The sequence below is a fragment of the Lissotriton helveticus genome, chromosome 5_1 (assembly GCF_964261635.1).
Source record: "Lissotriton helveticus chromosome 5_1, aLisHel1.1, whole genome shotgun sequence".
Classification (NCBI taxonomy): domain Eukaryota; kingdom Metazoa; phylum Chordata; class Amphibia; order Caudata; family Salamandridae; genus Lissotriton; species Lissotriton helveticus.
In genome coordinates, this window is record NC_136065.1 from 1,063,188,103 (window position 1) to 1,063,204,903 (window position 16,801).

General features: G+C 44.0%; 1 protein-coding gene across 1 annotated transcript in view; it reads left to right on the plus strand.

Moving 5' to 3' along the window:
- Positions 1-16,801, plus strand: part of LOC144753489 (zona pellucida sperm-binding protein 2-like) — a 274,324-nt gene that overhangs the window by 201,640 nt on the left and 55,883 nt on the right. Inside the window, exons 14-15 of the mRNA XM_078641160.1 lie at positions 535-724; positions 10,831-10,966. Of these exons, the coding sequence (XP_078497286.1) occupies positions 535-724; positions 10,831-10,966 (326 nt within the window). The remainder of the gene's footprint in view (positions 1-534; positions 725-10,830; positions 10,967-16,801) is intronic.

Here is a 16,801-nt window from a genome sequence, read left to right on the forward strand (position 1 = left end):
TTACTAAAAACCGACAATGGAAATAGGGGTATTTCATCACATGGGTCCTGTTTAGTTAGGTCCATGCTGTAATCGCCTTTTAGCCTGTTGGTGAAATGGACGTTGGGGACAGTTGCAAAAGCTTAAGGTGGCAACCGTGGATTTAGGAACAGCCTGCTGTTTGCATTTGATTGTTTTTTGTGCCTGCTCCACGCATCCTGCTCTGAATTTTATAACCCCACCTCAAGCTTCTTTTATTTATTAATTTCCCCCCCTCCTTGTTAGGACCCAGCTGCTTCAATCTGCATCTTATAGACCAACTATCAGCCAAAAGCCGAGACCTGCTGGGTTTGCTAATGTTTGTTTACATTATTTAACCCCATTTGAGAGACTTGCCGGATTCTCTTGGGATTAAACTATAAATATATTGTCCTTGATTTGTTTTTTTAATATGTTTTACTGTTTAAATGAAATCCATAATAAATACATGCATAATAAATCTTACGTTGTTTGGACCATGCTCCCTTTGCAGAAAAAAGCTTCTTGTTTTTCCAGATCGCTCGTTTACGCAAGCTTACAGTGAGCGCCAGTACCCAGTGGTTAAACTTCTACGCCAACCGATTTTCTTGGAGGTACAACTGCTGAATCGGGATGATCCAAATATAGAATTGAAGTTGAATGATTGCTGGGCGACGTCTTCACGGGACCCAACTTCGACACCTCGCTGGGATCTGGTAGTGGATGGGTAGGTACATGTCTTCTGAAGCTTTAAGTCTAAGTTTTTGCTGTCCTTCACAAAACCTGGTCCATTTGCACTGCCTTCATTTCTAACTTTAAGACCAGTTTAGCTCGAAATGCTGCAGGGTCTTCTGTAAAGCTGGTGGTACAGTTTGATAATAACTTTCAACCATGGGACGAAAACATATTCCAGAATTGCCACATTTGTGAGGGTACTCCATTCCCCAGAAGTTACTGCTGTCAAGACCAGGTAGGGCTAATCAACAGCGCCCTATTAAGAGTTTGCAGACCCCTGGACACGGGGGGTTCCAGAATTGGCACATTTTCGAGGGGATTCAAATGTATTTTTTTGTGCAGTTTTATATAGCACAAACTCGACCCAAATGTATAAGCTATACTTGAGCACCAGTTACATTGCACAATTAATTTTTGATAGACAAGGGGAGATAAAGTAATTTGCCCAGAATAGCAGGATGTTGAGCCGATGCTGAGACTAGTGCCTGGTTCCCCAACTCCAGAGTTGGCAACTCTGGCCATTACGCCACATCCTCCAGATGTGAGGTGGGGCTAATCAACATGTTAGTAAGCTGAATGAGTTAAAGCTGCTGTTTTATTTAGGGACTAGTAATAGAACCTATGTCATGGCATTCTTAACGTTGCTATGGGAACGGAGAATCTCAAGGCTGGTCAATTGGACTCTTGGGGTTGGTTGTGTGCCACTTATCTTGAAACAAACTTCACCAAAACCCTCTTCTGCATTGGAATAATGGCTCGCAGGTAGCCACTCCATTTTATGAGCAATGAACTGTGTTCACTGCCCCTGCGACAAATTGAAGCGACTGCCGGGAAAACAAAGGCAGTTTAGGGCAGTATTTCACTGGGGCATCCCTGGAGTGTTTGGCATTGTTGCAGCGTGGCGAAGAAAAAAAAAAACGTAGGCAAAATCAATAGGAGTGAAATTCACTGGTTTGGATCTCCAGTGAAACAGTTGGAGTGCGCTCTCCAGAAAAGTGTGGAGGTGTGAAGAAATCAAGTAAGGACCTCCTCCTGGTAGAAATAAAGGAAGTGCTTACTCATTTTGGTTGGTTGAAACACCTTTCCCTTAGTGGAAAAAAAAGACCAATTTTCCTTTTGGTTGGCAGTAACATGGAGGAAAGGCCTAATCCTTTTTGTGCCAGCTATGTAACTAGAGGACCTAAATCACCTGTATGAGCTTGGCCAGGGTGTTGTGGTGTTGCTGTGTAGATCGAGGAAGTAGAGACCTAATACTGTTTCACTGCGCATGAAGAATTTGCCACAGAGAATGGTACTACAAAGGTCAAACGTGTTGAACTGTCCTAAAATGCTATTGGTGAACTTTGTACCCTCTTCCTAACAGTCTGCATGAAAATGTCCCTTGGCCCACAATAGGCATACAGAATAGGCGCCTTGAGAAGGTGAATAAAAGTGTTGCCATATTCATGTAGAAAGAGGTCTCTGCTGCAGAAACTTTAGACTTGCAAGCATCCCATTGTCTGTTTTAAAAAAAAATTAAAAAAAATCATGCAAACAAAGTACCCTACTCAACTTGCAGATTTTGTGCACACCAGCTTTAATTTGTTCAACACAACTGGTATAGTGCATTTCTTCAAGAGTACATAACTGGTTTATTGACTGGTTTGAAAACTTTTTTGGGTCCAACACCTTCATTTGTTGATTCAATATTCTCCAGTCTGTATGGCAGATTTCCAGCCATCTTTCTGTTGATCAGTTGCGGAGTCGTCGTCTTCCACCTGACAAAGAAATGTAACCAGTCCCATCTCCACAATCCTAGAGACCCTCACATTTTGTCTTGGTTAAGAATGGCTGACTGCTCTAAGCAGGAAGTGGATTATGTCTTCCCACTGACTGGATGCCTCGTAAGGGATACCAGTCTTTTGATGCAGGAGTTGTTTGCAGTAAAGTGTACTGCAAGTTCTGCTGGTACTGCCCCAATGGATTTGATCAACGTCAAACATTGTATGACTACTAAAAATGCACCAACCATTACCGATTGCGTAATATTCACAATATGGTGAGCAAATCGCTCTTCCAACGTTCGATCAAACAACAAATTCTATATTTTAGCAATCTGTCACTAAGACCCAACATGCAAGGGATGTGACCTTCTTTGGATTCTATAGAGCTATTCCAATGCATATGGCCATCTGCTGCTAAACCAAATATAAAAGCAAGTGCCTCATCTTCAAAGACTCCTGAATATCATGGAGTTTGACACTCATCAATTTGCGGGCGGGGGGGGGGGGTCGAATTGAGTTGAAACAGTCCTTTGTTTAATTAGGAAAATACTGTTCCTACTTTTCTGAAAGAAAATGACAGTGTGCCAAAAAGACAATTTGTACCGCTTTTTGTCCATCTATTAATTTTTATTCACACCCAGCGGTATTCTTGTATACACGTGTTGTCGGGTTTATTTTTAATGTACATTATAATGCATTATAATATATTTTATGCAATATATTATGCAAAGCTTTTTGCCATTTGATAATGACATTTGATGCCAAATTTGTATTCATTACATTCCGTACGCATTTTATTCTTTTAGTAGTTTTGTTTTTTATAATATTGTAGATAGCTTTTAAACATCACTATTGCAATTTGCCAGCGAATTCTTTTTATCTTTCTATTAGTGTGAGTTTTAGATGGACATGCAGAACAGTGTTGGCATTATGTCTGCCTCCTATCTAGGCTGACTTATTTTCATTGTTTACTATGGTCACTATCCTGTTAATATGGGCTCTGACGTGGAGGCTATGTCCACGTGAATCGATGACTCATCGCCATACTTATTTTGTCTTATGATTGAAGTGTCACCATACTTATAAACAGGATATAAAAATTGGCAATCCTATGTTAATAAAACCACTGTAATTAGCCATGGTTTTGAGAGGGGTTGGGGCAAGACGATCAGGCCAGAGGTCAGTCCGGTTTGCTGAAAGCCAACCTTGTTGGGGCGAGTTGATGGACGAGGAATGCCTGCCCTAAAGCCACTTCTCCATTATTCCCAGACATGGGGTGTGATCGAGAATAGCTAAACAGGTATTTCTCACTGAGAAGGGTATGCTGTGAAACAAATCTTAAACTCTATTTACAGGCTTGTTACTGTTCCTTCTGTGAAATGTTTGTATAACTGATACAATTAGCGATAGGGTATTAGGATGCTTGCAACGTACTAACGATGTTCATATTGTATTCGCTGGCCATGTCATGCGTTGCTGCATCTATTTTCACTTTGTGTGGTTACCGTTCATATTTTATGCATTAGAATTGGGTTTTGGTAATCAACATTTTAAAGTTCTAGTCCCTGCTGCTTAGTTACTGTGCCCCTGAACTCCTCTAAAGAAACTAGTAATGACAAAAAATATCACCCACACAGTATTTGTTTACTACTTAGCACAGTGGGTTGTGTACAGGTCAATGTCCAACTGGATTTATAATTTGTGTTCATGTATTGAGCGAAGTCCTTGCGATACAGGGTTAGATATCCAACCACTGTGGCTCTGGTGGGACCTCCAGATCGTGACACTAGTGGCCGAGTATAATGGGTTGATGCCTAAAGGGCATTCCCAGTCATAGGCAACAGTGGCTTCTTGCCTCTGCACCCGCGGCATTGGAAACTGGTGAGGAGTAGCAGTTGAGTATACTTCAGGAACACCTCCCTTTTGTTGGTTTTCTGGTAGATGTTGCCTACCAACCCTTCACTGTTGACATACATTCAGAAAAATCTGTGTAGTTGCTCATAGCTGGGTTTCTTCGACACTGACCCTTACCCATGATGCTAGGTTATATTAGCCATGTCACATTGATTATCTGAATCGGAGACCATGGATGCTTTTTAGTGGTGTCCTGTAAAGGACGTGGAGAGTGCTGCACAAAGTGGAAGCTCTGCTTGCCCATTTGTGTTTTTTGTGCTTTGTGTGCAACTGGCAACCTGTATCCTTCATCTTCAGGGAGGCAGGATTATGCATTACTTTCCTGGGTATCAAAATAGGACTGCCACCGGTACTGCGGCTCATATTCCCACGTTTGCATGCATGGTGCTGGCAAAGGCAAATCCTGGCATCCAATGTTTAGAAACCCTCTCCCAGAAATACTCAAGCTATGTGTAGCTAGCCTATTGTCTTGTGTTGCATATTTCTTGGAATAAAACCCACAAAGGTGCTCTTTGCTGTCAAGGGCTGGCTTTTCAAAAAATAAAGAAAGCTTGGACTTTGATTCCTAATGACTTTGCATTTATGCCGCTATTTAGGTGATATACCAGCCCTCTTGAACTAGGATCTTGTACTTCATCCAGACTTTATGGAATAGCTTTGAGCAAAGCGGGCATAAGGCAGAAGCAGGACTTGACATTAATTTCCCCTCAGAGCTGGTATCAATCTGGTGCCCAAACTGGGAAAAGATCCCCTACAGTGCTCAAGCAGTCGTCAAATCCCACTGCTAAAAGCAGACATTAGGATTTTGGCAAAAATCTTAGCCAATAGACTGAGGAAAGTCGTTGCCCACCAGATGGAGCCAACCCAGAGTGGCTTTGTCTCTGGACTGACTCCTTGTGCTAATGAGTGCTCTCATAAATCTGACAGGTGTGCAGTGTTGTGCACCAAATAGCCCTTTTATTGATATAGACAAAGCTTTTGTCGTTTGTCTGTGACACCGGTACCTGTTTTGAGTAATGTCTAAATTCGGATTTGCGCAGCATTTATTTGAGGATCCCAGTGACTAGATCAACCCCTAGTTGCTAAATTCATTTGTCTGGGATTCTTATCAGATTTCCCTTATTCTAAAGGGTACCAGGGAGGGCTGCCCTACGTCCCCATTTCTGTTCCTCCTGGCTATAGAGCTGCTGGTGGCAGTTGGACAGGACACAAAAGTGGAGTGCATAATGACCGCATCATGATCTCTTTAGTTTATGCTAATAATATCTTGCTTACTATGTCCCTCTTCCTAGACACAAGCCTTTAGATCGGTCATTGATGTTTTTTTCTGAATTTTCAGGCTATAGTACAAATTAGACCAAGTTAATCATTCATGTCACAAAAAGGGAAACCTTGCTTACCATAGGAAACTATCCTTTTTGTTGATTAACCAAACTGTCCAAATATGGTATTTATAATCCAGGTCTAACAAACATGGTAGATATTAATCCTGTCTTAAACACAATAACTAGACAAAGGCTGACTACATGGTTCTTTTGAGGCTTACTTTGGGACAAAGCCCTGATAAAAATGTATGTGGTGGTCAAACCGGACCTGAGCGTTTGCAATGGAGCATACTCGGAGAGGTTGGAAGGAAGGGAATGACTAGGTGATGTGGTGGCCCTACGGCAACCCACATAGCATCAGCATGTACATCGGCGAGTGCAATTTCCTTTGTACCTCCTGCTGAGCTGAAGGGATTTTCCTGAATTACTGACGCAGGTAGCAAAGTCCTTCATCTTTGAAGAAAATGGCAATTCCTCTCATTTGGGTGTAACGGTCTTAAGCCATATAAAGTAGTCATTTTTAGAGTCTGAAGTGTATTGATGGCTTCAGTTGCCCCCTCAGTTGGAAATTCAGTGCACTTTTGGAGGCGGTTGAGTCTCCCCCAGGCATACATCATTGGGGGAATAGGCAGCCCGCTTGCTGTATGGAATGTTATGTACCATAGCCAAAGCTTCTGGTCAATATTTCCACATGCTTGATTGCAGTGACTCTCCAGTGCCCTAAACTGCTCATCATAACTTAACCTAGCCAATCTCCCTAAACCGATGCTAGCTGTCCTAATGACCTCAATGAAATTCATTAAGGCCACTTTTTTCTGAAGCCTTTTCAGTCAAGATGCTGGTGAAAATAGTGAGTGCCACCATCTAGGTATCGCCATTAGCAGGCATCTTAGGCCTCTTAACTAGCTTCCTCTCGTCTGCTTTCCTGCCTCCCTTGCTCACCATCTCTCTATGCAGCAATTTAAAGCTATATATTCATTTGTCAAATCTTCTCCTTGGCAACACACATTTCAGATGGGGACAGCGCCGGGTGGGGTGGGTGGCTATCCAGTACGGGTTTTGAAGGAATACAGACTGAAGGACTGAAGGGTTTGGGTAGGTAGTAGAACAGTTATGTGAGGAGATATGCAGCAGGAACTTAACTGTTTGTTTGATTTATTGGTAGGTGCTCCTTGTGCGTAGTGTCTCTGGATTTGCAGGAGCTCCTTGGTGGGGTGGGCTTGAGTGCAGGCAGAGAAGTGATTTGGTGGCACCCAACTGTGGCTGAAAAAGGATGGTGCCATGGTGTTTGGTTTTGCCTTATTTGGTGTAACCAGGAGCGTAGCTTGGTCAGTAAGAATGGGGGCGGTGTGAACTTGACCTTGCAACAATCAAGTGTTCACGTCTTATTCTAGAAGAAGCATCACATGAGGGAGATTTAAGGGCCAGTGGAAATAGGAAGGAGTGCGGATTGTGAGGGTTAGTTCAAATACAGTATTTTGTTAGAAAAAAAAGTTGTAACCTCAAAACCGGCTGTGTATTTTTTAGTATTTAAAAATTCCTGTGAAATCCAACAAACACTTTACCATACTAGACTGAAAACTCCTGTACCAAACTATTAAAAAATACATCTGTTGGGGGTGTGTAAAGCCACTCCCGCTAAAGCAACGCCCCTGGGGTAAACTCTTGTTGAAGTACATGGCAAAGTGGGGCAAGCCTGATCTTTTAGTGATTCATCTGGGGAAGAATGGTATGGTGCAATGCTCTGGGCTGGAGCTGCTGCAGTGCATGAAGTGGGACTTGGACATGCTGATTGTCAGCTGGGTTTCACCAGAGGTTTTCTGTACTCTGCTATTGCCTAGGTGGGCGGAGGGGCGTGCAGTGACCTGCAGTGATTGTTGGAAATGAACTGAATAGAGAGATGACGGGTGTCTGCAAGCGAGAGGGGTGCAGGTGACAGTGCATCAGAGCATTATTTTTCATGCCTCGACTTTGTTCAGGGACCATGGGGTACACTTGCCTACGCAGGGCAATGGCCTGAATTTGGAAGGGCTGATTAGATCACTGGAAGAGTGGATGAAAGACCGTAAGAAAGACCGTAAGAAGCTCCGTGTCTGGAGGAACAAATGACACTTCGGGGGGGGGGGGGACATTATATTGGTAGAGGAAGGCAAACTGTTCAGCTGCTGAATGGTGGGGGGGGGTTGAAATGGGTGTGTAAGAACAAGCAAAGAACAATGGAGTCAAGTTCTGGGGCGAAGACTAAGGTCTGTTACAGGAGCGTGTAGGCTTCACAAGATAGTTAATGGGGTTTCTAGTGTAAGGACCACAAGGTCTCATCACATTTGAAAGGTTGGATGCAGTTCAGAAGTGTTTGTGGGGTGGGAGTTACTTGGGGTGGAGGGTTGGTTTAGAACCTTTTGTATCTCAGTTGATTATGTGGCTCAGCTAAACGGTTAGGCACTCTGCTTGCCATTTGTAAACAAAGCACCCTTTGGCACTCAAAGCAAGCGGAGCATTGTGGTACTTTTCTCCCAGTTAGGACCCCAAGTACAGGCAGCACAGAGCGCCCAGAGGTGCTCTGAGTAAGGGGATGTGGCGCATAGAAGTCCCCCTATATTGCATCAGTGCATATAGCGGAAACAATCCTTTGCACCTGCCGATGAGCTTAGGCCCACTACCCATCCTGGTACATGTTGTGGTTTGGGAAGGAGTGTTTTATTGTTATGATGCTGTTTTTGTTTTGTTTTCTCTGAAGGCCAAGCAGAGGAAGGCACACTTTTCAGCTGATTGGGCGGAAAGATGTGGAAGATCAAGCCAAGAACAATGGAGCCAAGATTTGGAGGAGGGCCTGGTCCGAGAGGCAGGGTTAAGATGGTTAATGGAGGGGCTGGGGGAGGGTTCGGTTGCAACGGCCATGAGGACTCTTGGCTTTTCAAACGTTGGGTGCTGTTCAGAAGTGTTTGCAGGGTGTTACTTGGGGGAGGCGAGTTGGTTTAGAACTTTGTTAGCCCAGTTGATAGAGTAGCTTGTGTGGCTCAGCCGAAGGGCTTAGTACTCTGCCAGTTGTAAATAAAACAGCCTTTTAACTCTAAAAGTGAGTGAAGTGTGATTATTTCTTCCCAACTTAACTATGTGTCTGGCATTGTACCCATGGTGATTCTGTATTCCTTATTAAGTAACATTTGATTGTACCATCAAACTATTTATCTTGAGTAAGAGCAGCCTTAGGATGGGGAAAGTTTAGGCAATGACCACAGTGGGTGGTATGACTGCCTCATATATATTCGTATTACGTGGTGGATACAACTGGCCCCCTTAGCATGGGTGACCAATGAAAAATGCCTAGCAAGATATGCTTTGCATTTTATAGGGAGAGGCTTCTGGCTTGTGCAGGCCACTCAATTCCGTATTGAAATTGATTAAACATGGCTGGATAGCAAAGCATAGATTACTTAATTTACCCAGTTATAGGCATGCAGATGCCCTACTGTGTTCAAATGCCAAAATAGGGATAGGAAGCTTCAGATTTACTGGGACAGCTGGGTGGAAGCTGCAGTACAGCAAATGAAAGATTCAATATTCGACAGACTCAACACTTTCAGATATTAAGACCGAATTCAAACTACCGGACAACCTGAAAATGTGTTACCTCCAGTCAAACACATGCTTGAAATCTGCTATAACTTCAGTACCATATTTTTAACTTCCCCGCCCCTCCCCCAACCCATAACCTATTTCCTCAGTGGAGACAATGGTGGAAGGTAATCCCTGGGCTATTTGCACCAATATAGGTTCACTATCCTGTCTCTTCAGCACAACTGCTACGGCAAGGCGGGAAAGAAAGGCTAGACCTAGATAACAGAAAAATGGAACAGGCTGATGGGGTACCAAGGAGCAGGGTTATGGGACACAAGACTAAAACAGCCTCCACGTTTTCACATAGGTGGGAATGGACCCCACTGAGTCCTTGCTAGTTTAATCTCCACTCTGACAAACTGGGAGGGTTGATGCCTTCCACACACACTCTTTGGTCTTTACCCTCAATAGCTAGATACTGCTAAGCAGTATGAGAAGAGATCATTGCATGGGGGAATGACTGGCCCCTGACTGTAGATGTTTTGCACCTGCCCGGTCTGTTGCTACTTTATGTATTCTTCGGTATTGGCAATCCAAGACTCTTCTTGCGACGGATGAATGGTACAAGTAATTGGTTGCCATGGCAGGATGTTAACAATTATTATATAAAATTAATGACCAACTGTCCATATTTGAGGAAATATGGACACTTTTACCAGACAGTGTATACACTAATAGTACTGATTTAGGTGGCGAGATAGGCAAGGCTGCATTAACAATTATCACGCACCTGAGGACGGACGGAACGTTGGGACGTAAACGTGTTCTGCATCTAACTTTTTGTAGGTTTCAGTTCTGTAGTTTGGAAAGTCTCATTTGACAGAAGTATACCAGAGTAAACAATGGGTCTTTAGGGTTGTTGGTTTAACCCCTTCACTGCGGCGGCTGTTCCGCCGCAGTGCTAAGGGGGGGGGGCGGCCGCATGCTGGTGACGGAACCGCTCCGTCACAAGCGTCGGTTGAGCTGTGCTGATGACGGAGCGGTTCCGTCATGGCCCGCCCCGCTCAATAGAACCCTCAGCGCAGGCGCGGAATTTGCGCCGCGCATGAGTGTTCTATCGAGCGGGGCGGGCCATGACGGAACCGCTCAGTCATCAGCACAGCGCACCCGCAGCTGATGACGGAGCGGTTCCGTCATCAGCGTGCAAGGGGTTAAAGAGGTGTTCTAATGAATGACTGCTGTTTAAGATTTAGGTGAGCTTTGTCTTACTAATTGCATTTTGTCTTGTATTTGTTTGTCCCGTGTTCCAGAGGAGATTTGTAGTAAAGGTTTGGCTGATGTGCTGTATAGTACTGTAAAGCGTGTATATATATGTGGACGACAGTGCCAGTGTGATAGTATTGCAAAAACATACTGACCTAAATATATGCACAGGATGTTTGAATGCTGGCTTGAAGCAAAACAGATCGCCCGTACCTATATTTCCTAAGACCATTGCACGAGACCTCGAGCTTTACGTAGTTTCTTTTTTTTTTCAGGTGTGACTACCAGAATGACAATTCAAAAACTGTTTTCCACCCTGTTGATCGCCAAGTGCAACATCCAAACTACAGAAAGCGATTTGAAGTTAAGACTTTTACATTTGTGTCAGGAAATGCTGCACTTTCAAGCCTGGTATGTAATTTTTTTTTTTTAATAAAGAAAAAAGTGTCTCCATTACCAATTTGATTCAGAGGCTGCCTCTAATAGAACGTACATGCCAAGTTTGCCTTCTAATATATCCTAATATCAGTTCATAAGATAGTCCCCTTTGTCCTCAAATAATACCTGTTTTTGTGTGAGACGCCATTCTGTTTAAAGATCTTAGCTTGGTCACCGAATAAGAAAACGGAGAACGCTTGTGCTATGAAAAGCGCCCACCTACGATGGAAGGTAAATCTGTCCAACACTCCAGGACAAGTGTAAAACTGCCTTGCACCCTTGCGTGTCTCTGTATTCTCCAGAGAGCAGCGGAGCACTGTAGCAATAAACCGGATACATTTGTTACTCAAACTCTGTGTTGATATTACTCTTTCGAAGAAATATGCACATACGTTTTGAGGACCGCTACGGTGTATTGTGCTGCACAAGTCTGTTGCAGGGACAGGCAGGTGTCAGTGAGTGCATCTTCAGCACTCCTAGGAACATGCACAGGTGCACATTTCCATACAGCATTGTGCCCTCAGCTTCTCGCACTCCACAAACGTTTCCCCAAACCCTTGATTGGTGCAGATAACACTGAAGTGGGGAGAATTGAGCTGAGGAGGAAAGGTAGGTGCTACTGTTCTTCCCATTGGAGGAACAGGAGTGGTTGTATCTGGAACCGATCACCCAGGCTTTGATTTAAGATGCAAATACAAATGTTTGCATTGACCCCCTTGGATGCATTCAATGGGTAACGGAAGAACCCAGTCTAAAATGTTGCCATCCAGGATTATTAAATGGGGATAAAAAAGGTAAAATTGGTGTCCTAACAATCATTGAATAGGTGTGTATAGGTTTGAGGATCTTGACGCAGATTAACATGTGAAATATGTGGCTGTTAATCATTTTTATAATGAATTTACATCAATATCCCTAGAGTGCCCCTGACCAGCTCACATGCTTTAATAATCATCCCCTCCTCCTTTCTTTATCTGGTAGTCCTTCTCTCGGTTTTCTATGTGTGAGGAAAGCTTGCTTTTCATCTGGAGCCGGCAGCATCTAAATATTAAATTCAATAACGTCAACGGGAGGTACATTTGAAATGCATATTGTTGAATAAGAACCATGAATTTCATGTGAAGAAGCAGGTAATGTCAGATGCGGGAATTCAATGTTAATCTAGTGATAAGTGATTTAGCTGTGTTGTAGCATGTTGTGCTGGTTATCCAGTATTATGGGTGTCTTTCATAGATTCACATGCCTGGATCATTCCCCGTCGTCGAGATGGGAGCCCCCAGTACATAGAAAAGTAATGTCCTATAGACATACATAGAGAAAAGTAGGCCTAAGGGCCTTGCCTTAGTAGCCTATCTATGTCCTTTTGTAAAAAGGACGAAAATCCTGAAGGTAGCCAATCAGCTGCCACCTCCCTCTAGAACCTTCCTGCCAGGAGCCTCAGTCTCTCAGATTTTCTACCGCACGTTGTGCTAGAGTCTCCACCTGAGCTCTCCTCAGGTTTCTTGGATTTATATCTGTTTTCATAAAACTTGGATTATTTGCTTCATCAAACAACAATGGCGCTGATCAATAGAAGAAAGGACGGTTTAGAGCCTGTTCATCTTGTGGTAGGAAGAGACTGCACGTCGATGACAAACATGAAACTTGCCTCTACTGTCTTTACCCGATCATTCTCCTAAAGCAGAGGTCTTCAAACTTTTTTAGGTTGAGCCCCCCCCAGCTGAATTTTTTTAGATGTTGGGCCCCCCCACCACCTGACAGTAATTTATGGAATCTGGTACACTACATGATCGACTGCCACGCGCATATTACGGGCCATATCCGGCAAATAATGTTCAACGCAATAAGAGTGTTTAGTAAACTGCAGGTTTGTGAGCGGGTGTGGTGAAATGACAGAGGCGTATTACACAGCTCAAAACATAATTTTCCAAGATAAAATGTGCGCAAATTCTTTTTACTAGGATGCTTTGTTTTACACAGGACAAAGATTAATAATAACACCAACAACATGAATGTGACGTGTGTGCCGGTGTTTAGCCACATTTAGACTATCAGTCTGTGCGTGGACTTTTGCTACTGCCATCCTCAGGTTGTGCTCCACATCCAGTCTTGAACGGTACTTAGTCTTTAATACCGCAAGCGCCGAAAACCCAATCTCACAAACGCCTTAAATAAATAAATTGTAAGATGTAAAGCACCATGCATAAGTGAACTAAAGGGAGGATTGCTGTGATGAACTCACTATAAGGAACACATTATGGGTGTTTCATTAAGTGGAACTTAAAATATGGAACCTGACTTTGCTTATGGGGGCTTTGCATTCAAGTAGCAGTTGGATGTCACGCAAAATGTCATATGCATGATGTATAGATCCCACACATGAGCACACATAGAATACAGAATAGTAACACATAGGCATGGGAGTAGCCAGACAATTTAAATACCTCCCACTCTGAACTATAGCTCTTATGGCACCAAGAAAGCAAAGTAAGTCATCACAACCCTCCCCATTTATCATGTACATTCTGTCCTCTATTAATACTTTCATCCATCATTCAGTCTTTCACCATTCCGTCTGTCCTTCCATCTGTGTCCCATCCATATCCAAATCTTTTCAACCGTTTGCAAACCTATCCATCATCTATCCTTCCATCCATCATTTCACTCATCCATGCCTCTATCCACCCTTTTACTCATCCATCCATCATCCATCCATCCTTTCACCCAATCCATCCTTTCACTAATCCATCCACTCGTCCATCCATTCATTCACTCACCCATCCAACCATCCACCCTTTCACCCAAGCTATCCTTCCACCCATCCATCCACTCTTCCACCCATCCATTCACTCATCCATCCATTTACCCTTTCACCCCTCCAGCCATCCTTTCACTTACTCATCCATCCACCCAGTCACTCATCCGTCCACAAATTCAACCTTTCACTCATCCATCCTTTCTTCCTGCTCTCCACCCTCCCTTTCACTCATCCATCCTTTCTTCCTGCTCTCCACCCTCCCTTTCACTCATCTATGCATTCTTTGACTTATCCATCTTTATGTTCTTCTTTTCACTCATCCATGCACATATTTGCCCATCCATTCTGCCAAACATTCATCCATGTTTTCACTCATCCATCTATCCATCCTCCCTTTTTCTCTCCATTCCCCTTTCACTTAGCCACCCATCCTTCTATCCACCCTTCACGCATCCACCCACTCATCCATTTACTCATCCACTCATGAATCCACCCATTGACCACTCACCCACCCTTTCACTCTTCCATCCTTTTGTCCATCTACCCTCCTCTCACTCATCCATCCTTACATTCACCCTTTCACTCATCCATCTATCTATTCATTCATTCACCCTTTTACTTATCAATACATCAATCAATCCATCATTTCTCTCATCCATCCACCCATTGACTCGTCCATCATCCACCCTTTCATTAATCCATCCACCATTTCACTGAACCATCCAACCTTTTACCCATCCATCTACCCTTCCACCCATACATACATCTATTTATCCTCATCCATCCTTCCACTTGTGCATCCATCCATCCTTTCTCGCATTATCCATCCACCCTTTCACTCATCTATCCATCCTTTCACTCATCTATCCATCCTTTCACTCATCTATCCATCCTTTCACTCATCCATCCCCCTTTTACCCATACATCCACCATTCCACCCATACATCCACCATTCCACCCACCATTCCACCCATACATCTATTTATTTACCCTTTCTCTCATCCATCCTTCTACTCATTCACTCATCTATCCATCCTTTGTCTCAACCTTCCATTCACCCCTTCACTCATCCATTCATACTTTCACTAATCCATCCAGCCATTCACCCATTCCTTCACTTATTCACTCACCCCCTTTTCACATTAATTATGAGCTAAGCCTTTGTCTGCAGAGTTGCAGACAGAAGAGGCCCATCAAGAACTTAGCCCCTGCTGTATTTCCTAAAGCAAGGGGTGGGGAGAGGTGGGGGGGGGGGAGGGTTCACTATGCCCCTGTACATAGGCAATCTGAAAACTTGAAAATCATGAGTCCTGCATGATGCACAATGCCAGGACCTCAGGTGACCGTGACAAGGTGTTGTTTCCAAGGCTTTAAATAGGATGAAAAAACTGGGGGTATTTCCAAGGGGCCTGTCTGATGTAATTAAGGGCGTGTCTTAAAACTGAGCATAATGTGCAGCGACTGGCATTTTGCTGTTTCTATCATTGCATCGAGGAGTATTGTGCTCATCAGTAGGTCCCTCTCAGTGAGTCTGAGAGTCAGAGTGCACGCTGCCTGCTGCCTGCACAGGAGGCAATAGTTTATCAATATATATTACCGGCGCCAGCGGGACGGCACTCGACCCATGACCTCAGGCCTTCCGAGTCACCGCGGCGAACCTGTGCAGCACTATAGGAGCAGAGCTGCAGTACTGGCATCTGACTTCACGGCACCGGGCTCAGCTGAGCTGCCACAAGAAGTAATTAGCCATCATTATTAAGTAAACACCTGAAACACTAACGGTATGTTTTAAAGGTATTAGTAAACACTTTTATGCTATATGTGATTTTAGACTACTTTTACAGCCTGCACATGACCACACTGGTGCAAGTACTCTTAGGTAGCACGGACCCCGGACAGGGAGGCCAGGCCGCTCAGCTACTTATGAATTATTACGGCTCACAATCTTTTTGAGATAATACTGCCAGACTGTGAACTACCCCTGGCCCCCTGTCCCCAGATGCCTCATTGTGTCGTATAATAATGGCCTAGAATACCCACGTAACTTATTCTCTGCCTCAGGTTAATAATAAATTACGGGCGGCGCTGCGCGCCCTTCTGTAATCAGCTAATTAATTTTTTATTAAACTGCTATTTTTTTTAAATATATTAGTCTGTGACCGGGTTGTGACCCCTGGGCTATGTGTGTACCCTTACATTTGTGGTGCATTACAGCTGTTTTAAGGTCTTCTTAAAGTCTCTCGATGCTAAATGGGTGTGATTTCTGATATGTAAAAAGTGTTACTCATCGTTGTTGAAATGTCACTCATTACTTTGAAATTATAAAAATGTCACATAGCAATCTGTAACCTTGGCAGCTATGGCAGTGGGAGGCAAGGGGTCTCTGCTAAAACAGAAAGCGTGTCTGTTTGTTTGCTTTCGTTTTTAGCAGAGGAGACTCCTTGCCTGCACTGCAGCTGAAGCTGTCACCTCCGTGAATTAACCCCCTCCTGGGAGAGTTAACAGGACAAAAGAACGGGCACCTCCTGCCCCATCGATCTCCCCTCGCACCCCCCTCCAGCCATACCAGAGTTCAACAAACAAAGGTAAGATTGGAGTGGAGTGCGCGCCCCCCCTGGGATGATGTCGGGCCCCCCCAGGGGGACGCGCCCCACAGATTGAAGAACTCTGTCCTAAAGAATGTAGGATTTGTAGAACATTCTCTACTAAGACTCTTAAAGACAGAGAAGGAAGACTGTTCCTCTGGTTGAACAGACTTAAAACCAGAGAGGATGATGTCCTGTCCTCGGAGGGCAGTGAAATGGCTTCAGTTTCATCCAAACTGTCCTTGAAGAGGCCAAGGGATGCTTCCCCTAGCCCTACAGACGTCACTCATAAAAAGACTAACACAAAGTCTTATGAGGTAAGATCTGACACGTCTGTGAAGGATGCTACCACCTTCAGAAAGCCGACTCAGTCATCGTCGACGAGTTCGACGTTTTCTTCAAGAAAAACCACCTCGGCGAAGACAGTATCGACGACGATGGCGTCCGTCTGCCTCTTCATCGACG